The following is a 26926-nucleotide window of genomic DNA, read 5'->3' as shown; positions in this document are numbered from 1 at the left end:
GCAATTTTCTTTTTGGAGAACAGTGGCTTTCTTCTTGTAACTCTGCCATGCACATCATGGTTGCTCAGTGTTCTCCTGATGGAGGGCTCATGAACATTAATATTAGCCAATGTGAGAAAGGCCTTTAGTTGCTTAGAAGTTACCCTGGGGATTTTTGCATACTCGCAGACTATTACATGTTCTGCTTTGGAGTGATCTTTGTTGGTGGACCACTCCTAGGGAAGGTAACAGTGGTCTTGAATTTTCTCCATTTGTACACAATCTGTCTGGCTGTGGATTTGTGGAGTCCAAACTCTTTAGAGTTGGTTTTGTACTCTTTTCTAGCCTGATGAGCAACATCAACTCTTTTTCCTCCATAATCTCCTTTGTTCGTGACATGATTCACTTCCACAAACATGATCAGACTTTGATAGATCCCTGTTCTTTGAACGAAACAGGTCACGTACTGACATTTGATAGTCATTGCACTGACTGAAAACCCCTCTGCACAGATGGACTCTAATTTCACCTTCAAATTAACTGCTAATCCAAGAGAGTCACATACTTTTGCCACTCACAGATATTCAATATTGGATCATTTTCCTGAATAAATAAATGACATTAAGAAAATATTTTTCTCTCACTTGTTTGATTGGGTTCTCTTTGTCTACTTTCAGGACTTGTGTGAAAGTCTGATGATGTTTTGGGTCATATTTATGCAGAAATATAGAAAATTCTAAAGGGTTCACAAACTTTCCAGCAGCACTGTGTATGTAAGATGTTTTTATGTTAATTTCCACCATATAAACAATGTGACTCAATGCTCAGTTTGTTTCAGCATCTCACCAGCCCTAATTCGTAGCATTGGCTCAACCAATAGTGTTGAGTTTAGGCCATTGACTGACCAATGGCAGACTGAGGTAGCATTTGAAAAGCAATCATTATTTTTGCTATTCAGTTTAGTGCATCAAATCAGTTTATTAGAATGATTTCTGTAGGATTATGTGACCCTGAAGACTGGAGTAATGATGCTGAATATTCAGCTTTGATCAGAGCAATACATTTAAGTTTATAATATAGATTCAAATAGAAAATAGTTATTTTAAATTGTAATAATATTTCATAATTTTACTGTTTTTACTGTGTTTTTTATCAAATTAATGGAGCCTTGGTGAGCAGAAGAGACTATTTTCAAACAGTAAAAAAATCTTAATGACCCTCAAACGTTTGACCAGTAGTTTATATTATTATTAATATATAATGAATTTTTTTTTTTACTAGAAATTTGTGGCTATTAATTGTACTAAAAACTAAAAATAGTTTCTCAAACAGCACATTTATGTCATTTTCTTCCTCAAAGGCCATTAATTGTATTGTAATTCAGTTCAGTGACACTAATAGCACAGATATTACCCAATTGAATTTAAAATGTAAACAATGAACTTTAATTGAACATTAAACCTAATTTATTTGATCTAACCTAATTTCATTGCTTTTCATTTGGGACTGTATGAATCATTTTCATAGTTGTTTTTATTGAGGATTATTATGTCCTAATGAGAGTTCACAGATTTGTCAGATTCAGACGTCATTTATCTGGATGCAGTTTTAAATCCTGCACTGCTCTGCATGTCATCCAGGTTTAGAAACTGCATCCCTGGGAAAACAGATCTCACTCAGGTCACGCAAATCTGGTGTGAAGTTGCAAAGACTCGTTTCAATCCCCTCACTTCATTTTCTGGCTGTACAAGATGAAATGAAGTTTAAAATCCCAGACGTGTTGAAGATGTTATTTTCTATATGGCTATTTATTGAACTCAGCTAGAGTCTGACAAAGAAATTGCTGTTTTAATTGCTGCTTTAGAGCTTGTTTGTATTTATTTCAGTGTTTTTGATTTATATCACAGTCTTTATTTAGATCTGTGATGTTTCATTTTTCTCTCTAGAATGGATGGTTGCTGTGGCGACTGGAGGTTTTGTTTTTAGACTCAATTAGGCAATATGCTGATGAATTGCTCATAGACGGGCAGATGGCTAATTATGTATGAATGTTAGATAACTTTTTATTCGTTGAGAGTGATGAATTGTTAAAGTTTTGGGCACATATATATTCCAACGTTTGGGGTCAGTATGATTTTTTGAAAGAAATGAATACCTTTATTCAGCAAAGATGCATAGTAAAATAAATATATTTATAATGTTGCAAAAGATTTCAGTTTTAAATAAATGTTGTACTTTTGAACTTTCTATTCATAAAAGAGTCCTCATAAAATGTATCACGGTTTACATAATTTTTTAATACATTGATAATAATCAGAAATGTTTCTAGAGCAGCAAATCAGCATATTTTCATGATTTCTGAGTGATCATGTGACACTGAAGACTGGAGTAATGATGCTGAAAATTCAGCTTTGCATCACAGAAATAAATTACATTTTAAAATATATTCAAATAGAAAATAGTTATTTTAAATTGTAATAATATTTCATAATTTTATTGTATTTTTGATCAAATAAATGCAGCCTATAAGAGAATTCTCTGATAAAAATGTAATATCTTACTGATCACAAAATTTTGAACAGTAGTGTATTTTATTATTATTAATAGATGCATTACACCTTTTATTTGACTAGAAACTTCAGGCTATTAATTGGACTAGAAACTTGTCAAACATCTCAAACAACACATTTATGTAATTTTTTCCTCAATGGCAGTGCATGTTTATTGCATTGTAATATTTATTAACCAAACATGATCCTTGCATGCAGAAATGGTGAATTTGGAGAGTTATGACAGCGAGGGACCCCACACACCAGAGACAGACGACTCTGCTGAAGTGAGTGTATTAGTATAATCAAGTGTAAATTGTTTTGCAATGACCAAAACTACAAATTTGCAACAAAGATTGCAACTTTTACCTACTAGTTGTGTTATATAAGCCTACAATTTTCTCACTCTTTAACATGGAAAGTTATTTTTAATGAAGGACCAAACAAACTCTTGCAGCACAACTGCAGCGGCAGGGATTCATAATTAAAGTGGTATTGAATTGAAACGGCATAGGGAGTGAAATTATACACCAGTGGATATATTTCTCCTGTACTGAAACTTTTATCTGGCTTTCTCTCAGGGGAAGCTCAAAGCCATCAAACCGCCCTGTGAATCAGACTTCCAAACTATCAAACTCATCAGCAACGGAGCGTATGGGTGAGAATATCATTCACTCTCAAATTACTCAAAACCAGTGTGTAACTATGGATAAACTAGATCTCTCACTCTCTCTTTTTGATTGCAGAGCTGTGTATTTAGTCAGACACAGAGAGACTCGGCAGCGCTTTGCTATGAAGAAGATCAACAAACAAAACCTGATACTGAGGAACCAGATCCAGCAGGCGTTCGTGGAGCGGGACATCCTGACCTTCGCCGAGAACCCCTTCGTGGTCAGCATGTTCTGCTCTTTTGAGACACGCCGTCACCTGTGTATGGTTATGGAGTATGTGGAGGGTAAGGCATGAGACACACTCAACGATTCAATCCTAATTTGTACACACAACCCAGATTTGAGTCATTTTACAGCCAATTATTTTTTATAATTCAACCACATTATTTTTTGTTTAGGTGGTGACTGTGCAACCCTGCTGAAAAATATCGGAGCTCTTCCTGTGGAAATGGCCCGGATGTACTTTGCTGAAACAGTTTTAGCGCTGGAGTACATTCATAATTATGGCATCGTACACCGAGACCTGAAACCAGACAAGTAAGTCAGAGCCCCCTGCTGGACTGGAGATCATCTGTCAAGTAGAATAGTGAAAGAAGAGTATAACAACAACATTTATAAAGCATTTATAAAGTACATCTGAAAACAACATATATTGATCCAAAGTGCTGTACAATATCTAAAAAAAACAATCGATACGGCAAAAGCATCTTTTACACATTTCCGAATATCCTACGTAGAGTTTACTGTATAGAGTGCAATAGTTCCCGTCCAATCCTTCAGCGGCATTGGTATTTTTCCCTGCTTATTTTACTCATAGGGATTTTTTAATAGTCTTTGTTTAAGAGTGTTGAAGCGTACTCCTCCCGTAATTACGTTAATAACTTCACTTTTTGTAAAATATGCATATATATGTATGTATATATACGTATATATACACACATATGATTTGTTTGTCTCAGTCTTCTGATTGGTGAAGATTTCTCTGCAGAATCATGGGTAATGTAGTTCTTCGCTATAAATTTAGTTGTTAAACATGATTATTTAAAGAAAAAAGTTGAAACAATGTGGACTAATGGGTTCAACTATAGCACCATCGATTAACAAATCTGTAGCTTATGGTAGGTCTGTCTTTAACAGTTTATATGTAGAACGGCAGTGCTAAAGAGATCTTTTGACACAATTTGCTTGTTGCAATTCTCTATTTGGTGGAGATTTCTCTGCAGAATCATAGGTAATGTAGTTTTTCACCTGGAATTCTGCTGTTGAATATGAGTATTTTAAAAATACGTTGAACTAATGCAAGCTGATGGCTTCAGCAAAAGTATATATTATTTATTACCCAGCGCGTAGTTGACAATAAGTCTGTCTGTAATGGTTTATTCCCCTGTGGAGAAACTAATGGCATTTTTACTTCGGGAAACAGACTGTTGCAAGGACCTATTACAAGGTGTAAAACAGATGATCTCATCTTGTCATCTATTTTCGAAACAAACGCTCACGGCTCATGGTTCTTCTTTCACAGTCTGTTGATCACATCGATGGGCCACATTAAGCTGACGGATTTTGGCCTGTCAAAGATGGGGCTCATGAATCTCACCACTAACCTGTACGAGGGACACATCGAGAAGGACGCCAGGGAGTTCCTGGACAAACAGGTAAGGAAACAGGCCTGTCATTTTGTGATCGGTTCACATAGCAGATGCAAACAGGATGGGATTGTCTCTCTGTCTCAGGTGTGTGGCACACCGGAGTATATCGCCCCGGAGGTCATTCTCAGGCAGGGCTATGGGAAACCAGTGGACTGGTGGGCCATGGGCATCATCCTCTACGAATTCCTAGTGGGCTGCGTGCCGTTCTTCGGAGACACGCCTGAAGAGCTCTTTGGTCAGGTGATCACAGGTGAGTCTGAATCTTGAGGTGAATCCTGATTGCACTTCATCATGTTCCAGCGTATCGGAGCTTCAAAGCAACACCTGAGGTAATATTAGCAGCAGCAGCGTTGATGAGTTCAAAAGCAAACACATTCTTCTCCTCCAGAAACCTTTTCCAAAGTGCTCCATTTTTCTCACAAAGCTTTGTAATTCCGTACCCTGAAATGTGATGAAGAGCTTCAGTGCTGCCAACAGATTTCTGTGTTTGTGTAGATGATATTGAGTGGCCTGTGGGAGATGAGGCACTGCCTAGTGAAGCTCAGAGCCTGATTTCCGCCCTGCTGCAAACTAACCCACTAGTGCGACTGGGCACAGGTACACATCCACCAGTTTAACACACCTTCACACACTTATGCGATAAATCAAGACAACATAAGTTCAGATTGGACGTTTTGACTTGAATAAATATTCTTGGTCTTACTGTGAACAATTCATCTGTGCATTCTATTTCTTTTCATTTCTTTTATTTTTTTTAATAGAATTTCATGTTTCTTTGTTGTTTTTAGTATTACTGTTCAAAAGGTTGGGTCAGTAAGATTTTTTTAATGTAAAGGCTGCATTTATTTGATCAAAAATGCAGTAAGAACAGTAATATTATGAAATATGATTACAATTTCAAATTTCTGTTTGAATATATTTTAAAGTGTAATTCATTTCTGTGATGCAAAGCTGAATTTTCAGCATCATTACTCCAGTCTTCAGTGTCACATGATACTTCAGAAATCAATCTAATATGCTGATTTGCTGCTCAAGAAACATTTCTTATTACTAATGTTGCAAACAGTTGTGCTTCTTAATATTTTTGGGGTAACTGTGACATTTTTTCAGAATACTTTAATGAATACAAAGAACCACATTTATTTGAAATAGAAATGTTTTGGACCTTATCAAAGATTTTAGTGTAACTTTTGATCAGTTTAATGTATCTTAAATAATTTATTTTACATTTTCTTAAAAATACTTGTTCCATATGATGGAAATGGAAGTTGTCAAGCTCCAAAAACAACTTTTTGTTTAAATGTAATGTGACTGCTGAAACTGTTTCCCTTCACAATAGTTCTTAAGTCTAATTTGTGTTTGTCCATGCAAAACTTTGTATGACGTTAGAAGACTAAAGTCACTTGGACAAAATTTATAGTGTTTTTCATCTATGTACAACCAAACAAACCATTGCTTGAAAATTCTGTCATATTAGGATAGCTCTGGGTTTATAGGAGCATAAACCAGTTTTTGCACCACAATGCACAGCCACAACACCTTGTCTTACCAGGATTGCGTGTTTATCTGTTTGTCTATAAATGTACTTCTGTTTACTCTTGTAAACAGGTGGAGCGTTTGAAGTGAAGCAGCACTCGTTTTTCTCGGGATTGGACTGGAATGGTTTACTCCGTCAGAAGGCCGAGTTCATTCCTCATCTAGAGTCTGAGGAGGACACCAGCTATTTTGACAGTGAGGACACTCACATTTGTGTTTGAGTCTGCCCTTGATCGCCATCTCTCTATCTCTCACCATCATCTTGCGCTCCCTATGTTTCAGCACGGTCAGAGCGTTATCGGCACATCAACTCCTATGACGAGGACGACACCAACGACGATGAGCCAGTAGAGATAAGACAGTTCTCCTCCTGCTCGCCGCGCTTCAGCAAGGTCAGTCTGACACATGGCTGCATCCATATTTCATGCTTTCTTTCTCAGTAACACTCTCGAATGTGTAAACAGACTCATTAACACTCATCCTTTTAATCTGTCTTTCTTTTATTTAATTTTTCATGGTCCATAAAGGTCACATTGCATCCTCTCATTCCTTCTGGGGGAGACTAGGTCTAGTTTTCACAGTTTTTACTTTAGTTTGTATCGACACAAGCATTAATGCATTTGTGACCCTGGACCACAAAACCAGTCTTAAGTCGCTGGGGTATATTTGTAGCAATGACCAGCAATACATTGTATGAGTCAAAATTATTGATTTTTTGTATGCCAAAAATTCGGATATTAAGTAAAGATCATGTTCCATGAAGATATTTTGTAAATTTCCTACTGTAAATATATCAAAACTTAATTTTTGATTAGTAATATGCATTGCTAAGAACTTAATTTGGAAAACTTTAAAGGCGATTTTCCCAGTGTTTTTATTTTTTGCACCCTCAGATTCCAGATTTTCAAATAGTTGTATCTCAGCCAAATATTGTCCTATCCTAACAAACTTATTTATTCAGCTTTCAGATGATGTATAAATCTCAATTTCAAAAAAATGATTGGTTTTGTGGTCCAGGGTCACATTTGTGCAATTGAATGCTTAATTTAAAAGCGTATAGTTGCTGACATATATGTGACAACTAGCCCCAGTCTGTTCTACACTTATCCATTGAAAAGACTGTTCCGGTTAAACAAACACTTTTGTTTCTTTCTTATCTCTTCTTCCAGTTCTTCCATGTACTCCGTATAAACATACTTTTCCTGGAAAAGGCAGGAATCTTAATGTGTTTGTTTTGAACGTAGGTGATTCATTAAAAAAACACTTGCGTCAAGCAGTGGCCGTCTGATAAGTGCACACACTTGCACGCTTACATAATAAGCATTCTCTGATCTTCTTCGGTGTGGATGTGCTGAGGGTTCTTCTCAAGACATGCGACCCACTTCAGGACCACTTGCTGAACAAAGACCTTGGATTATATAAACAATAAGACAAACACAATTATGCAAACAGCAAAATGACTGAATGAAAAACAACATTTCAACCGATTTCAAGCACTAAAATAACAAAAGAAACACCATAAGGGAAGTGGTGTGTGGCCAAGTATGGTGACCCATGCTTGGAATTTGTGCTCTGCATTTAACCCATCCAAGTGTACACACAGTAGTGAACATACACCCGATCCTTCAGAAATCATTCTAATATGCTGATTTACTGCTCAAGAAGCAATACTTATGATTATCAATGTTTAAAATAGTTGTGCTGCTTAATATTTTAGTGAAAACCTTGATACAAATTTTCTGGATTTTTTTTATTAATACAAAGTTAAAAAGAACAGCATTTATTTGAAATAGGCATCTTTTGTAACATTATGAATGTCTTTACTGCCACTGTCAACTTGAACCATAGTGTAAGTAGTTCACATGACTTGTGTGCAAAATTCAAAGACAAGGCTATTGTATGGCTTCAGAATGCTTATTTTGAAGATTATTGTTCAAAATAATCAGACTTCAAACCTTTACACCATATGCAAGGTGTAAACGAAGTATCCTTTGGCATTGCTCTGTCTTTCAGGTGTATAGCAGCATGGAGCACCTGTCCCAGCTGGAGCAGAAGACCCCTGTAGTGACCCGTCGAGAGCACAAAGGTCGCCGCGATGACAAGATGGCCAAGCGGGAGAGTCTGGGAAGCTTCACTATGAGGGACAAGAGCTGGAGGACGAGCTCACCTGAGATGTACGTTTGAATATATTTGTATGTCACTGCATATGAAGTTACTTTATCAAAATTACCGTATTTTAACATTCCCTCATTTTCTTTTTTATTTACAAAGGAAGCGTCTATCATACTCTGAGTCTCTGTATATGGAGGGAGATTGCAGTCCTCCAATGGGCGCCCGGCGCCGTTTTTCAGCCCTAATGGACACGCACCGGTTTGCCGCTCCTCAAGAGGGCAATGGAGAGCTCTCCGAAAAACAGGGTGCCGTTAAAACATCGTTAACGTCATCATCATTAGAGGGAGTCATTGCTCCACCATCGCCCAGTGCTAATGAACTGAGGAACGGTGCAAAGGAAGTGATGTCAGCCAGTAAAGGCACAGGTGTGTTGAAAACAAAAACTGAAAAGAATGTATAGACTGTATATGTATAGACTAATTAGACTGAGTTTCTAATTAGACATTTTTTCTGTGTATGTAAATTTGTCAGAGAAGCCATTGAGACCAGGTGAGATATCAGCACCACAGGCCCTACCATCTACAGGAGCCGTTGCTGTGGTCGGTAGGGATGTGGTCATGGGTGACACTGTCGGACAGCGAGCAACCAAGGATCTGGTGCTTCGGCAAGCACGTCATCAGCAGCTGTCAAGCGATGGGGAGAAACGCAGCTCACGTCCTGGCAACAAGGTCATCAAATCTGCATCTGCCACCGCGTTGTCTGTCATCATACCTGGAGGTACAGTTCAGCCTTCATGAAAAGAAACATTTTCCCTCCAATTCTCATTACTGAAATGAAAAAAAATTAACTCATTAAAGGATTAGTTCACTTCTAGAATAAAAATTTCCTGATAATTTACTCACCCCCATGTCATCCAAGATGTTCATGTCTTTCTTTCTTCAGCAGAAAAGAAATTAAGGTTTTTGAGGAAAACATTCCAGGATTTTTCTCCATATAGTGGACTTCAGTGGGGATCAATGGGTTGAAGGTTCAAATTGCAGTTTCGATGCAGCTTCAAAAGGTCTGCAAGATCCCTGCCGAGGTATAAGGGTCTTATCTAGCCAAATGATCGGTAATTTTCTAAAAAAAACAAACAATTTATATACTTTTCAACCACAAATGCTTGTCTTGCATTAGCTCTGCAATGCGCATCCACGACTTCACGCATTATGTAATCATGTTGGAAAAGTCACACGCAGTTAGTTCTGATAGGGTAGGGTGAATCTTATTTTCTCCTCCAACTTCAAAATCGCCCAACATCATTGTTTTACCTTTTTCTTTTTTTTTCTTTTTTTTTGTAAAGAACGTTTAGCTTTTTTTTTTTGCGTGTTTGCTTTGTAAACACTGGGTCGGTACCTCCGCCTACATCATATATATATATAAATATATAAAAATTTATATAATGTATATAAATTTTATTTTTATTTTTTTAGAAAATGACAGATCGTTTCACTAGAGAAGACCCTTATTCCTCGGTTGGGATCGCGTAGAGCCCTTTGAAGCTGCCCTGAAACTGCAATATGGACATTCAACCTCTTGGCTTCCGTCGAAGTCCACTTTATGAAGAAAAATCCTGAAATGTTTTCCTCAAAAACCTTAATTTCTTTTCGACTGAAGAAAGAAAGACATGAACATCTTGGATGAAATGGAGGTAAGTAAATTATCAGGAAATTTTTATTCTGGAAGTGAACTAATCCTTTAATTTGCTTAATTGCTATACAAATAATGCCAAGTGCAGAAAAATGATAATATATTGATTATTGACTTATCAATATCTAGTTGAGCAGCACGGTAGCTCTCCACTGGCCAGTCCAATGTCCCCACGCTCTCTCTCGTCCAACCCCTCATCGCGAGACTCCTCTCCCAGCCGTGATTACTGCCCTGCAGTAACAGTTCTTCGTTCACCAATTACCATCCACCGCTCTGGCAAAAAGTATGGGTTCACTCTCCGTGCCATTCGGGTCTACATAGGAGACACTGATGTCTACAGTGTGCACCACATAGTCTGGGTGAGACAGCAACACAGAATGAGAAATGTTGATTGAGTATGGAACAGTTATGCAGCAATAGTTTTATTGAAGCTTTGTTGGGGTAATTAGTATTTCTGTCCTTAACCAATCACAGCATGTGGAGGACGGAGGCCCTGCTCAGGAGGCGGGGCTATGTGCTGGTGACCTCATCACTCATGTCAATAGTGAATCTGTGCATGGATTGGTCCATACCGAGGTGGTAGAGCTTATACTTAAGGTGAGATGTAAGATGTTCTCATCAGCAAGGCAAAAATTGTACTGTAAGATTTACCGCATAGAGAAGAAATAACACGCCTCTCCTCAGGAATCCATATTATCTGAGATGATATATGTTCAAAGAGTCCTATGTGTTTCTTTGCTTTTTTCTTTGTTCAGAGTGGAAACAAGGTGACTGTGACCACAACGCCTTTTGAGAACACATCCATTAAAGTGGGACCAGCACGCAAGTCCAGTTACAAGTCCAAGATGGCTAGACGCAGTAAGAGGACGGTCAAAGAGGGACAGGAAAGGTACAATGTGCCTCCAGTTGTGAAGACTGTTCGTATAAAGAATATATTTTTCTTACCCCATCTGTTTCTCTCTTTTACTTCCATGATCATTAACAGTAAGAGGCGTGGGTCTTTGTTCCGCAAAATAACTAAGCAATCCAACCTGCTGCACACAAGCCGTAGCCTGTCATCTCTGAACCGGTCCCTGTCGTCCAGCGATAGTCTTCCTGGCTCTCCAACACACAGCCTGTCCGGTCACTCCCCTACCCAGAGCTACCGCTCAACCCCCGATTCATCCCACCTTGGTGAGTAGATCAAAGCATATTTTGTGAAATAAAAAGTAAAACCAACAACTAAAAAGTTTAATGGACACATTCATTGATATTCTTGACCCAGGTTCCTCCTCCCAGAGCAGTTCTCCTGCCTCCAGTACCCCAAATTCCCCCGCAACAACCCAGCATATGAGACCAAGCTCCCTGCATGGACTTTCCCCCAAACTACACCGCCAATACCGTTCAGCCCGCTGCAAGTCAGCGGGTAACATTCCTTTGTCTCCACTGGCTCATACACCATCCCCAACTCAGTCCTCACCACCTCCTTTGCCTGGGCACACAATCGGAAGCTCCAACACCACCCAAACCTTTCCTGCCAAACTACACTCGTCCCCACCAATCATAAGGCCTAGACCCAAGAGTGCCGAGCCACCCAGATCACCGCTACTCAAAAGAGTGCAGTCAGCAGAGAAACTTGGGTCACCACTTTCATCTTCATCCGAGAAGAAAGGTGGGATCGGGGTGATGAGGAAGCACAGTTTGGAGGTCGGACATTCGGATTATCGTAAGGATGGTTTCCACTGTGAGCTTGGCCTCCAGAGCTTGGTGGAAATTGAGGGTGAGAATCTGGCATCTGCCCCAACAACTTCTCCTTCAGCCACCCAACCAACCCCATCACCGCCTGAAATGGGCGTTTTTAAGCCGGTAAGGAAGCTTGGCAGGCAGGAGTCACCTTTGAGTAGAGATGCTTTGCTTGCCGGAAGAGAAAGGGATCGAGACAAGGAGAGGATTGGTGAACCAAGTCATGCTAGTGAGCCTAAACCAGGGGCGATCAAAGAAACACTCCCTCCTGGTGGCATTACTCCACCTGGAAGTAACAGATCTCCAAGTGTTGAAGCATCTCAGCGGCCTCCTTCCACTCTACACGAAAGTTGCCTAGCCAAGCCTCAGACTTGGCAGCCTCCATTGACCAAGTCTTCTCCGGTAGCATCAGAGTCCAAGCCTAGTGTAGTCACCTCCATTCCGTCTCCCCTGACCACAGCATCTTCCCCGTCTGCCAAAACAACAGATCCAAGTTTCATCAAAGAAGCAGCAAAGTATGACCAAGGAAGTCTTACAAAAGTTGCCCAAAGCCAGGCAATAGGAACCACTAAGCCTTCATGCTCTGCAAGTGCATCAGGTGTTATCAGCAAAGACTTGTCGGAGAAGGAAGGGGGAAAGGATACTGGGAAGAAAGAGCTGAAACCAAAATTTGGGAAGACTTCACTTTCAGTCAAGCCAAGTATGCCATGCAGTACTCCTGGGAAGACAACAAGCACAGAGGTAACCAAAGCAAGTAAGGGACCAGGTGATGGAGAGGGTCTCAAAAAGAGCGCATTAGATTCCCATACCAGAACTTTAGATGTCAGGGCGAGGACTGCTCCATCCAAAGGGGTTGTCCCATCTCACCCACCCCAGGCGCAGTGCTCTGCTTTGGGAAAACTTAGGCAGGACAAGGGCTTATCTCCGGTCATATGCTACCGGGGAACATTGGATTGGGAGGACAAATGTCTCTTGGAGGTTGTTGAGGAACACTCTCCATCTCCCACTCCTTCTCCAACTGGAGTGCCTCCTGATCTGCCCAAAACTCAACTTCAGTCTCCTGGTGAGAAATCTGGTTCGGCTACACAGTTGACAAGCACAGGAAAATCTATAGGGCCTGTTAAAGGTGGAACTCAGGAGGAGCCCAAGGCCAAAGATACCACCAAATCGTCAGAGATCACCCAGGCATGTGCACCAGGAAGACCTGATCCTGCTTCTGGGAGTAGACCAACATCCAAAGGAGTCGATCAGAGTCTTACTAGCTCCTCCCCGCAAGTGAAGACTGTCTTTACTCCTAAGAATGGCTCATGATCGTGTGCTAGTTGGAAAAATAATTGCTTTTATTGAGGGTTTAGTGGAATTCAGTGTTTTCAAGCACTTGGAAATTTAGGGACATTCCAGCCAGTGAAAAAAAAGGACTAAATCATATTACGCTGAACAAAGGACAACAACTCCAAGGTTATTTTAAAAGCTGTTATGTATTGTACACGCAGAGCTGCATCAGAAAAAAAGAGTATAGATGTATTATATTAGAATGTGTGTTGGGTGTTTGTGTGTGCGAGGAGGTGAATGGGTGCATGTTTCATGGTGCTTGTGCTGCAAGGTGAAATATCGACAAGTGCAAAGTGCTTTAACAGATCAAACAATGCTGAATACTGTGAACACCAAAACAATGTTCCTACTTTTTCTAAGGTGACCAACCACATAATATCCTTAAACACAAAAACTGAAAAGAATTTGCTCAAGGTAACAGCTTATCAAGTTGTTTGCATAAACAGAACATAATCAAGGACACATTGCTTCCATTGCTGTATTTTTTTAGCTTGTTACATGATTCAGGAGTTTCTAATCAGGTTTAGCATATCCATTAATAGTTAGTGCATACTGCTTTAGCCATGAGGAGAATGTCGGCACAAATAGCCTTGTGGGCAGCGCACCGACATGTATTGCCATTGCGCTTTCCCGATTTCCTCCAACTTCCTGTCCACTTACTGTCCTATCGAAATAAAAGGCATAAAAATGCCAAAAATAAAGCCATGAGGAGGATGCTGGCTAAACCATTGATTCATTAAAATTCCATCTTAACCAAATCTCTCATTATACTGAATTAAGACTGTCGAAACTGTTGACATTTTGTCGATTTTGTTGATTGCTGCCTTCTGAGGTAAATATCATAGCCATAGGACCTTTATGGCAAGCTGGTGCATTCAGTGTCCACTTTTGAATGGGGAAAGTCTAAAACTTTTAAATTACCAATAAAATTGATTTTGCTATTAATTCTCAAATCAAACGAACTAAACTAAAAAGACAATGTTGTTCCTCCAAGACAACCATTGATCTTACCATAGAAGGAGACAGTTCCTTAGTGTCCATTGGCAAGCAGACTCCTCTATGTTTGCATTCTTGCCAAGAGTATGTTTCTAGCCTTACAGTGTCTCTGTAAATAAGTTTACAGGCAGATTTGATTCATACTCACAAGTAGGTCAGTGTTATCCACAGCTCTTGACACGGACTGGTGCATTATTACTCTCTTCTGTGCTACTGAATTCTCTTTAAAAGTGATCGTTGACCTCACTGTGACTAGCGCTCAAGTCTCATATTCACTACCTGAGTAATAGTTCTTCAACCATGGGGTTTTGCAATAGCAAGGGGTAAAGGTTTGGCTGCTTAGCATGCCCCAGTTAGCTCCTGCTGGTAGATGTCATAACTACACCATCTGGCTGCAAATAGAGCATTGACAGCTATTTAAAAGTAGGTGTGTCTTGAAATGAATGCTAATGCATTTTGAAAATCAGTAATATGAGAGAAGTGGTTAAGATTTTGAACATCTTTTCATCTTTGCAATGGAGTAGTGACTAAAAATGTGAGATCATAAACTAAAAACCTTATGGATTTAAGTGCTAAATGCATATCAACAGTTTTAGATGGCATCCTTCATGAGCATCGTCGTAACACAGGTCTTGATTACAGAGATTGTGGGATCAGCACATTTATGATGATTGTTGGAATCTGCAGAGTGAAGGAGGATTGTATGGTAAATATATTATATATGTAGTTACTCAAGCATCAGTAAATGTCACTGTTGTCATGGCAACTCAGAGCCGGCGTAGCCTGCCGTCTGTTGGCGTTTCTTTGTGTGATCTGAATGTTGTTCACTAACATGCAATGAAAATATCACTAACATTTGTTTCTAAAGTAACTCCGTTTTCACTTAAGCATATGCAAAACAAATGTTTGCAGGGATGCGACTGATGCTTTTTTGCAGCGTTTGTTCTATTGCCATTTCCAATGAAGCATCACTAGGAAACGGTTGTGAAGATGAACAGTGGTTTTACTACAGTAACCATAGTTTATCTATGGTATTAGTAGTAAAACATAGTAAAGAAATGGCATAAAACAGTAATAAACTAAATATTATAAATTGTACTTGTCTCAGTATTATCAAGTTAATAATTATGTAAGCAAATAAAAAAACAGACTGAAAAGGTTTGTGCTTTCAAAAGACATATACTAAACATTTGTCAGATTTAGACTTTGTCTTGTGAACATATTCAACTTTTTTTGTTTATCATTTAAATTCATTTATTTATTAATGCTGTGTATAAGCATATTGCATAAATATGCATATGAGCATATTGCTAAATATAATACAAATATATATCATGATGACTGATTTGAGGCATGGCAGGAATAGATGGAGTTATGCTGCCATCTGATGGCTACACTGTCACTATTTTACACCCTATATTCACATGGTTATAGTAGTAGGAGTTGCAATCAGTGACAAGACCAAGAGTGCTTTATTTGTTTGTTTTTCATAGTATTGATTTACTGTAGCATGATGATGTCTTTGGATAGACATTTAGATATCTATTAATCCTTCCGTAAATGTATTCTGGCACCGTTTATCTCTCAAGCAGCGCTGTCATCTGAAATATCTTTTACAGTTTCATATATGGCTCCAGTGTTAGTGAGATTTCTTTATATCTATTAAAAACATTTATTTATTGTAGTATACAGAAACTCAACACAGAGAGTATATCAGAGAGTTATTTGGATGTATCAGTGAAATGGAGACGACAACATATGCACAAAATAATGTAAAGATTTTGGGTGAATGCGTTAATGTATCTGATGTTATGTTTGTTACCATTTTCTTTTTTTGCCGTTTCATAATTGCCATTCTCGTAATATTCAGCCCTTTCCTGTGCATGAACTCTCAGTTGTGGTTAAAGGCATCTAACACTTCACTGGCCTGAATGTTTCCACTTTTGATCATGTGACTGTTATAGCTGATCGAATATGAGACTAATGTTTTATAATGTTCACTTAATCTGTACTGTAAAGCCCTGTGTCTTATTCAATTCTGAATTGTTTGATTTACACTGCAGTGTGAACTGAAAAACAAGAATCCACACATATTAAAAGTATGCCACTATCAGAATATATTCTTGTGTTTGTGTGGCCATATTTGTGAATATTTCAGTTTTTTTTCAGAATATTTTTGTGATTTTTTTTTTTTTTTTTTTTTGAGAATGCACTTATTTCATGTAATTTTTTATACGTTCTTGTTTTATCAAACTGTCCAAAATTCTGTACAATACTGTACATACAGGTAAATAAAGATATGAAGATATTCCGTTCTAATGTGAATGTCCTACATAGGAGAAATGAAGAATACAGTCTTGTATCACCGGTTATGTGGCATTTTGGACATTAATTAGTTAATTATTATATTTATTTGTCTCTGTACATCACTTTTACTTACAACAAATGTCAATCAATCCATTAACTGAGGTGCAGTGTGTGTAGTCAATTAATAAAGAGATATTGTATAAAATTACATGTCTTTTATTTGCTTAATAACCTACGAAACTGGAAAGTTAATCAAGACAAACTTCGAATGTTGAACCTCCTTGTCTTGGTCAAGTCAACATAGTTATAGACTTTTGGTCACAGAGCTTTTGACCTCTCATCACATTTATGGATTATTAACAGTACTCAAACTGACCTTTTGTTAATAAAAAAAACTAGCTAAATACTGTTATCATGATCACAATAATGATGCCTTTAATTCTCTGCGAGCAGAATTTACTCAACTGCAAGCATAGCATAACACTACCATGATCTTTTACTGATTTATACTAGTAATTGTGAATGCTTGACACAACCTTTTCTACAAACTGCAACGTCTGGACATTTTTTCCCCCTCATCTATGTAAAATCTGAGTAACCAAATAAATACCATAATTTATTTTCAGCCTATTGTTTAATTTATATTCATCTTGTATGTACATATTTGATAAATTAAATAAATAAATACATTTATAATTAATTGACTACAGTTTCTCGTACGTGTAGATCGTCCAATCATCAAACGGCAACGGTCAAACCTGACCAATCACGTCGCTTGGTGGGCGGGTCGAGGGTGTGTATGCGCAATGACAACAGGAAGTGGTTGCATATTGGTTTAATCTCTCGCTGTTTTATACACTATTCGTCTCAGTTGGCAGTTTGAGAGCCGCGCAAGATTGTAAAGACGCAGAAACTCATGACTACAGCTTTAATCGATACTCGCCACGAATATGGCGCCTGAGGAGGCCTGAGCTCGGGTTGACACGGCGGTCGTCCTCGCCAGACATCCAGAGCAGCTCGACACTGGACATCGCTATTTATAGAAGTCGGAAAATATCCAGAACATCAAACATGCCTGGTCTAACATGAAGGTAACGCCTCTAGCTGGCTAAAATGACTTTTGAAGTGCACTAGTGTCTGGAAACATGATATCTGTCTTCATACTAACGTTAACGTTACATACTAAGCTATTTCACACAACCCACAGAGTCAGGCTGCCTTATAACGATTCACAGTGAATTGGGTATTTTTTTAGGGTATTAAAAGCTCTATCATGACTAAAATTAGGCGATTGCTCCGTTCAGACTTATGTACAATGACATTATTTCACATTTAGCCGCAAAAAAGGCTTAGGCTGTGTCAAAATGACATACTAGTGTACTTCGTTCTACATTATGGGCAATATGTACATTATATAGCCTACTTAATTTCTACAATGGCATGTCACGTGACATCAAGAAGTTGCATGTTGAATAGAGCGATTGCAGTCTAGTTATTTTTTTGTAAATAATTGTTTAATTACTGTTTTTTTCCCCCAATTTTGTGTAAAATGTCTTAAATTTTGGCAGTCAAAATCGATTGTTATTCATAGTAGGACGTGACAGGAGCGCACTGCATTGTGGGAAATACTTTTTGACAAATGAACTGAGTATTTTGTGCAAACAGAAAATTCACACACTATTATCATGCCATTAATCTAGTATAAATGTAGTATGCTATTCTGAAGGAAGCCATTGTGATTGACCTGGGAGTTCACTTTTTCTGCTGAGCACTCAGTGGTCACATGGTCTAAAACTCACATGTATCCACTTTCCCTGAGCAGTCTAGAGTACAAGAATGAAGTGGAAATTTTTCAGCTTTTGCATTATTGGGAAATTATGTCACCTCTCATGGTAAACTGGTCTCATTTCCCTTCTTTAGACTATAAGCTCAAACTTCCTTGAGATAACAAGGAAAGGGGAAGTCAGAATATTCTTACTGTAATGTGTGCTTCAACTCTTGTGGCCGTCAACCACCACACCTGTCCTCAGTCCGGGCTCATGTGACAGGCTGGGTTCTCACACACAGCTTGTTTGTTTGCATAACACACAGGTGGAATGTTTTTTTTAAACAAATTAATCATTTTATTCAGCAAGAACTCATTAAATTGATCAAAAGTGACAGTAAAGACATTTCACAATGTTATTGTGAGTGCACACAAATAAATGTAGTCTTTACAGTATCGAAAGATGTATTACTCTTATCTGTATGACCCAAAATGAGGGAGTATTTTAAGAGTAGGTGAGCGCACCGGCGCCTCCATCTGTCCTGCATTGAGCTACTGATCAGCTTCCACACATACTTAAATAGCACACATTTCTCTAGGATAACAATAGATTGAGCGACCATGTAAAGTTGCTAATACTTACGTAGTTCAGATGATAAGTCATATTTGAGGTCAGTGAATGATAGTCGAGCGTTTGGATCTCCTTCCCGATGTACTGTATTACTAAAGACTAGCCATTAACGATCTGGATTTGTTTTTCTGTGACTAATCAAATTTTGGTCGACCAAACCTCTTTCTGGTCGACTAATCATTAGTCCTATAAATTAAATTTTTAAAAATATTCAAACAGTCAAGTGTTGTTTGAAATTGGGATAATATTTCACAATATTACTGTTTTTACAGTATTTTTGTAGCCTTAGTGAGCAAAAGGAGATTTCTTTCAAAACCCACCCCAAATCTTTATCTATTCGATTGTGATGAGCTCTAAAATAATTTATAAATTGCTTTGTTTGAGTCAATCTCTAAAATGATTATAAAAATCCTTATCCAGTAATCCGAATGACTGGGAAAGTCTTTGAAAAATTGTTGATCACAAGGTATGGGGATCCTGTACATTGCACTCAATTATACATTGGAGAATACCATGGTATTCCCATGGTACAAGAAAAATAAAGAAAGAGAGAAAAATTAAGCTACAAGTTAAATGTCCAAATAAATCAAATTAATATGAATTACAGGCTGAACAGGCATCATTAATTAATTATGTAAATGTGGGTGTCACATGTTAATGCTTCAGTGTTCCTGATGCCAGAAATCTGATTTCATATTCAGAACAAGACATTTTTGCAGCTTCATATGCTTTTTTTGGACTGAGGAAGGGTTTGAGTTCTGAGAATCAAAGCATGTTGTCATAGCACAGCTGTTTTACCAAGAAATGAAGGAAGCTCTCATACCATATCTTCTCTTTCTCTCTCTGTTTCAGGTTGAAATTCTTCTGTAATGCTGCTGTATTCAGCCTGAACCATGAACTCTGTGTCTCCCAGTGCCGTTCAGTACATAGTGGGCGGCGGCGCTCATGAGGACAAGCCCTCAGCGCAGTCCAGACGCCACAATGGCCACGGCTCAGTGCCTGACGGCCTCAGAGAAGGCTCTGGAGAACCCGATGAAGTGGATCGCCTGAAAGCCAAGTTCATGTCCGCATGGAACAACGTCAAATATGGTTGGTTTTCATGCATTTGTTAGGTTTGCAAACTGGTTTGTATGACTGACACAAGTAATGACACAAACAGTTAGTTCCTTTTTTTTCCCAGGCTATTTTTGAAGTCAGATGTACAGCACATGTTCAAAAATGACCGCAACAAATATCACTGACTGTATCTTAGTAAGCTCCTCTCTTCATTTTCCCAGGCTGGGCCGTTAAATCTAAAACTACCTTCAACAAGACCTCCCCTCTGATCTTCCTGGGTCAGTCCTATCTGTTCAATAGTGAAGGTGAGTCATGTGATCTGCCTGAGAGCCGCCATTGGTTAAGTCAACTTAATCTACGAATACCTCACTTACAGTCTCTGCATTTTAAACTAGAGAATAAATCGTATACAAACGTTGAAGGTTGTATTCTTTCGTGCCTCATTCCCAGATGAGGTGGATCGTTTCCGGCAGGCGTTCGTGTCGTGCGTGTGGCTGACCTACAGGAGGGAGTTTCCTCAGCTGGAGGGATCCAGCCTGACCACAGACTGTGGCTGGGGCTGCATGCTGCGCAGCGGACAGATGCTGCTGGCGCAGGGGTTACTGCAGCACCTCATGCCTCCAGGTCTGATCTACTGTCCCATTTCTTTATTTGTACCTAAATCCTTACTGAAAAACCAATTGCTTTTATTAAATATAAAAATAGTCACAATAAACAATGGTAGTTAAAAGGGTTTCTGTGGGTCTTAAAAAGTCTTAATTCACCCTTCCACAAATTAGGGCCTTAACATTGTCTTAAATCAGAGCAAAAAGTTGTGGCTGTAAATGTTGCATGCACTGCAAAAAATTATTTGTTATTTTTCTCTTGTTTTCCAAATTTCTTTAAATCAAGAAACATTTACTGGAGAAGCTAAATAAAGATATGAAGTCCTGTTTTCTGAGAAATTAAGACAATTAGCTGATTTTACACTATAGATAATAAATATAGGTCAATGGGTTTTGAATTAAGCTTTGACCTACGTTGATTTTTCTGAGCCCATTGGCAGATGCTTGTTCTGGTTTAATCATAAACTCACTTAATTTTTATCTATTTTTTTAGAAAACAAGACTTTTATCAAGTAAATTTATCATGATTTAATAATGATTTGGGATTTATTTTTGTAAAACGACTTAATGGAGATTGGGAGGAAGTTGCATTTGGTAACTTTTTAAGTGTTGCTAATACAACTCGTTGTCTTTTTAGTGAACATTTACAATTAGTGAACATATTGACATGTTTCCTTCACTTTATTCCTTAAATTTTCTTTACTTGGTCTTAAAAAGGCCTTAAAAAAAGTATTAAATCCACCTTTATAAAACTTGCAGAAACCCTTAGTTAAGTAATATAATCCATTAACACTCGTATCATTCAAATGTTTGGCGTCTGTAAGATTTTTTTAATGGTTTTGAAATAAGTCTCATATGCTCTCCTATGCTGCATTTATTTGTTCAAAAATACAGTAAAAAAAACATACTATTGTTAAATATAATATTAAATAACCGTTTTAATGTGTTTATAATATAATGTAATTTATTCCTATGATCATTACTCCAGTCTTCAGTGTCACATGATCCTTCAGAAGTCATTCTAATTTGCTGATTTACTGCTCAAGAAACATTTCTGATTATTATCAGTGTTGAAAACAGTAAAAACTGAATCCTCTTTGAGGATTTGAAAGTTCAGAAGAACAGCATTTGTTTGATATTAAAATCTTTTGTAACTTTATAAATGCCTTTACTGTCACTTTTAATCAATTTAATGTATGCTTACAGAATATAAGTATTTATTTATTTTAAAAAATTTCACTGACCCCAAAGTTTTACACAGTAGTGTGCTTCACTTCTATAGACTCATGTTGTCTTCTGCTCTCTGTTTCTCAGACTGGAGGTGGGCGGATTGTCATTCACTGACAGACGTTGATTTTGAGGTGCTAAAGCCTCGCTCGCCGTCCCGTCCAGCTGGCATGTCTCTTCCGTCCTTCAGTTCTTCCTGGGCTAGCCCCACTTCCCAGAGAGACCTGAGCTCTGGCAGCAGTGAGGGTCACAGGCGGTCCCCGGCCCGATGTCCTGCAGCCAGCCATGAGCCTCAGCTGGAGGCTTTGCACCAAAAAGTGGTGTCTTGGTTTGGTGACCATCCCTCAGCTCCCTTTGGTGTCCACCAGCTGGTAGAACTGGGAAAAGAGTCGGGGAAGAGAGCGGGGGACTGGTACGGCCCGTCCGTAGTGGCACATATGCTGAGGTTAGAGGAGAGCAAATTAAACTTATCATATTTAGATTTAAAAGCTTCTTTTTAATAACTGAACTTTTGACCTTTTGTGATTTAATGTCTTTTCCTCAACCAGAAAAGCAGTGGCTAGAACCACTGAGTTTCACAACCTGGCTGTATACGTGGCACAGGACTGCACGGGTGAGGCTTCATGTTCAGTCTTGTGGTTGGTGCATCATGCAATCGTTTCAAAAAATCAGTTAGTGAAACTGAAACTGTTTCCTGTACATGTTTGTAAGTGATGTTTAACTCATGTTTCTGCTTCTGTGTGTGCTGCAGTGTATAAAGGAGATGTCATGAGTTTGTGTGAGTCGCCGCTAACACAAGAGCTGTCCGAGAGCTGGAAATCAGTCATCATTCTAGTGCCAGTACGGCTGGGAGGAGAATCGCTAAACCCCTCCTACATTGAGTGTGTTAAGGTACAAATACAGAAATACACTAACACCTGCGTGGGGGGAATTGAAATAAATCACTTGGTAAACTTTATATTTTTTATTAATATTGCAATAATAACATTGTTATATATTGGACACCCATTTTGGTGTCTGCATCAAAATAAATTTACAAAAGTGATTTTATATACATTAAAAGCATATTATATACAAGTAGAGGCCTACTTTAATGGTTCAAAAACTTTTGTGAACATAAAATGTCAAAATATGGGTGAAAATGTTTCATCACCATTCAGCATGACACATATATTTATGTAAAAATGAAAAACATTTCTATTATATTGTATTATATTATGTTATAAAAAATTATATACATTATTAATTTTCACAGCATTAAAGTAAATCATATGGCCCTATTTTACTATATGATTACAAGTAAAATAAATATAAAAGTAATGTATTAGGCTGTACATTGTAATTGACATGATCAAAAAATTGTGAATTGCAATTATTTTTGTGGCAATTAATCATCACAAAATTCATGATGAGACACACACACACACACACACACACACACACACACATACATATATACGTACATATATAAAATACATATAATATTTTATATTTATATTTTATTTATACTAACTTTATACTTTTCCTAGAACATTCTCAAGTTAAAGTGCTGTATAGGAATTATTGGAGGAAAACCCAAGCATTCCCTGTTTTTTATTGGCTTTCAAGGTACGTGTCTATTAAGAACTATGTTTTGATTGGTTACTGCGTTCCTGTCTGCTCTCTGATTGGCAGCTCTCTGTCTTCCAGACGAGCAGCTATTGTATCTAGACCCACACTACTGTCAGCCAGTGGTGGACGTCACCCAAGGCAACTTTTCTCTGGAGGTGAGATGGAAAGCAACATTACATTTGCATCAGTAGACATTTTCATTTTGAAGTTTTGACCATGTGTGAGGAACTGAATTTGCATCGGTCTTTTCTCTCATAGTCTTTTCACTGTAACGCGCCCAGAAAGATGTACTTTAGTCGTATGGATCCCAGCTGTACCATCGGGTTCTACGCTCAGACTAAGACAGACTTTGAATCTTTGTGCTCAGCAGTCAGTGAAGTGAGTGTCTTGTTTGAATCAATAAGATATATGTTTCTTGTAGTGTTGTCAAACGATTAATCGCATCCAAAAGAAAAAGTTTTTCTTTACATAATATGATAAATATATGTAAATATATATACATAAATATACATATATATGTATACTTATGTGTATATATATATATATATATATATATATATATTTACATAAATATATTTATGAATTATATGAATATACATATGCATGTAATTATATATATATATATATATATATATATACATACATACATACACACACATACATAAATATATATTTATTTATATGTGTGTGTGTGTGTGTGTATATATTTACATATATTGATTATATATATATATATTTACATGCATATGTATATTCATATAATTCATAAATGTATTTAATTTAGAAACATACAATTTTTCTTAAATATACATGCATGTGTGTGTATTTATATATACATAATAAATATACACAGTACACATATATATATTATGTAAACAAAAACTTTTATTTTGAATGTGATTAATCGTTTGACAGCACTAGTTTCTTGGAATAAAATTTTTGAAATTTGTCTTTTTTCACTGAATATACAATTAGCAAATTAATGGTGCAATTTTAATTTATGATACATAAATATCTAATTAATTTTCATTTTTAAGCCATTTCAGAATTAATGCATAAATATGAAGAAGCTAAAATAAATACTATTATATATTTTTTAAAATATAGATATTATTTTTTGTCCTTTTTCAGGCTTTGTCATCCTCTAAAGAGAAGTATCCCATCTTTACATTTGTAGAGGGCAGGGGGCAGAACTATGGACTGGAGGGGCAGAGCGGGGGGTCCATGGACGGTCCTGCAAACATTTTCTCCTGCAACAGAATGAGCAGGAACAATAAGAGAGGAAGCACAGATGAGTTTGTGCTCCTGTGAGGAGCGTATCGCATGTAACACAGACCCCACACCAGTGATGCTGCACCCAACTTCATAAAACTGCTGTTCCTCACGTCTGTGCACTGCAGAATATAAAGCAAACCTGGCACTGAGATTCTCAAGAAAACCTGACCGAGTCATGTTTCACCCCAAAACCAAAGGAAAACTAAGAAATTATGTTTTGCATAAAGAAAACGTTGCATATTTTTAGAATTATGTTGTGATTTTCTTGACAGTTAAGCACATTTTCCTACAATTTATCATTAACATAATGCCAAAAACCCTTTGTTCTCCATACTGTAATGTGAAAAGGCTATATTATTTGAATTATAGTGTGTTTTTGCACTACCTTTCATTTATCTAATTTGTAATTATAAAATTATTGCTTTTGATTACTGCATGTAGGAGCATGTTTTTGCATTACACTAATGAGAATTTTGAGAGAAAATATGCTTAATTATCAAAGTAATAATTCTAAAAATAAAGTTAGCTTTCTTAATGCATAATATAATTTTGGGGTGACACCTGCATTTCTTTAGTAAACTTCTCCATCAATGTGACATTTGTTCATGAATGGATGAGAAGCATTTTCTGCAATTGCATTTTTTTTCCAGCTGATTCGGTCACATTAAAGGAATAGCTTGCCCAAAAATGAAAATTTGCCCTCAGGCCATCCCAAGATGTAGACGAGTTTGTTTCTTCATTTGAACAGATTTGGATAAATTTAGCATCACTTGCTCAGCAATGGATCCTCTGCAGTGAATGGGTGCCGTCAGAATGAGAGTCCAAACAGCTGATGAAAACATCACAATAATCCACACCACTCCAGTACATCAATTAACATCTTGTGAAGCAAAAAGCTGTGTGTTTGTAAGAAACAAATCCATTATTAAGGTATTTTAACTTTAGGCTGTTGCCTCTGGCCAAAATATGAGCCCATAATCCAACATTTTTTGCTTCCTCCAGTGAAAAATCTGCCTCGTCATGCAGCTTTTTGCTTCACTGGATGTTAATTGATGGACTGGAGTGGTGTGTATTTCTTGTGGATTATTGAGATGTTTTTATCAGCTGTTTGGACTCTCATTCTGACGGCACCCATTCACTGCATTCATTCGCTACATTGCTAAGCAAGCGATATAATGCAAAATTTCTCCAAATCTGTTCTGATGAAGAAACAAACTCATCTAAATCTGGGATGACCTGAGGGTGAGTCAGTTTGAAGCAAATTTAGATTTTAGTTTGAAGTATTTCTTTAAGATGTATATAAACGCATTCACACTAACATTTTGTCTCATACACTGAAAACATGATCCTGCTGTTGTGTCGCTGTCTTTAAGAAGGTGCTCTAAAAAAAACCCATTCTGAGTCTGCTTTATAACAGAGCTGGAGGGATTGTAGGTAATTATGACAATAAGTAAACCTCCTTGTTGCTGTAAGTTGTGTAAATTGTAAATCTCTCAGCTTGTGTGCTTGATCTGGATGTTTTTGTTTTAAATCATTGTGCTTCATTTGTTACCAGTTTACAGCTTTCTCTTATTTAATTGTATATTTTTATGGAGAATCACAGCCGTAGTACCTCATCGAGCTCCAGAAGTCGTGGGGCATTGAGTCTGATGCTGGAAGCTATCTGAATATTTGATGTCTGATTTGCTTTTGCTTGTTCAGGTCAACAAAATTAGCTATTACTGTTCAATCTTATTTAAGCTGTTAATTTTATTTGTACAACTTGTGTTTTTGATCATTATTCTGAAGATGCACCAGATGAAGCTGAACTGCTGTCACTGTTTGAACAATCGTTTTTAGAATAATTGTCGATATTTCATTGTGTATCTTTTTGTCTTTTGACTCTTTCCTGGACATGGGACCAGTGGACAAGAGATTATGTGGACTTTTTTATTTTATTTTTTCGGATTGGAAGATGGAAATGATCAATTAAATGTAAGACAGAAGTAAATTGATTATAATGCCCCAATTGTCCTCACTGAGAATATGACATTAAAATAAGTATTTTTAAAACAACAGTTTTTGGCCTGACGTATTTGAGTGCATCTTGGTACCATTGAACAGGAACACTACTGTCCTGTTTGCTTTTGAGGTTTTTTTTTTACAAAAGTGTATCAAAAATAGAACAAATATGATGAAATTAGTGAGATATATGTGACCCTGGAGCACAAAACG

General features: G+C 37.5%; 2 protein-coding genes across 2 annotated transcripts in view; both read left to right on the top strand.

Annotated features, from left to right (window-relative positions):
- mast1a (microtubule associated serine/threonine kinase 1a) overlaps positions 1-16737 on the top strand; it is a 58813-nt gene extending 42076 nt beyond the window's left edge. The window contains exons 11-27 of the mRNA XM_079421312.1: positions 2748-2815; positions 3110-3186; positions 3275-3483; positions 3598-3736; positions 4722-4854; positions 4933-5098; positions 5344-5445; positions 6457-6579; positions 6667-6776; positions 8398-8558; positions 8656-8921; positions 9028-9273; positions 10315-10544; positions 10660-10782; positions 10941-11074; positions 11171-11358; positions 11450-16737. Of these exons, the coding sequence (XP_079277438.1) occupies positions 2748-2815; positions 3110-3186; positions 3275-3483; positions 3598-3736; positions 4722-4854; positions 4933-5098; positions 5344-5445; positions 6457-6579; positions 6667-6776; positions 8398-8558; positions 8656-8921; positions 9028-9273; positions 10315-10544; positions 10660-10782; positions 10941-11074; positions 11171-11358; positions 11450-13218 (4244 nt within the window). The 3' untranslated portion in view covers positions 13219-16737. The remainder of the gene's footprint in view (positions 1-2747; positions 2816-3109; positions 3187-3274; positions 3484-3597; positions 3737-4721; positions 4855-4932; positions 5099-5343; positions 5446-6456; positions 6580-6666; positions 6777-8397; positions 8559-8655; positions 8922-9027; positions 9274-10314; positions 10545-10659; positions 10783-10940; positions 11075-11170; positions 11359-11449) is intronic.
- Positions 16738-17326: 589 nt separating this feature from the next.
- Positions 17327-26760, top strand: atg4da (autophagy related 4D, cysteine peptidase a). Its single transcript, XM_079420590.1, has 11 exons — positions 17327-17633; positions 19791-20027; positions 20216-20299; positions 20445-20618; positions 21914-22271; positions 22375-22439; positions 22578-22717; positions 23356-23434; positions 23516-23592; positions 23696-23815; positions 24569-26760. Exons 2-11 carry the CDS (start codon positions 19832-19834, stop codon positions 24746-24748), a joined length of 1473 nt encoding a protein of 490 aa, XP_079276716.1. The 5' UTR covers positions 17327-17633; positions 19791-19831; the 3' UTR covers positions 24749-26760.
- The last annotated feature ends 166 nt before the right edge of the window (positions 26761-26926 follow it).

Source organism: Barbus barbus (assembly GCF_936440315.1).
Source record: "Barbus barbus genome assembly, chromosome: 7".
NCBI classification, from domain to species: Eukaryota; Metazoa; Chordata; class Actinopteri; order Cypriniformes; family Cyprinidae; genus Barbus; species Barbus barbus.
This window is presented reverse-complemented; position numbering and strand designations above follow the sequence as displayed.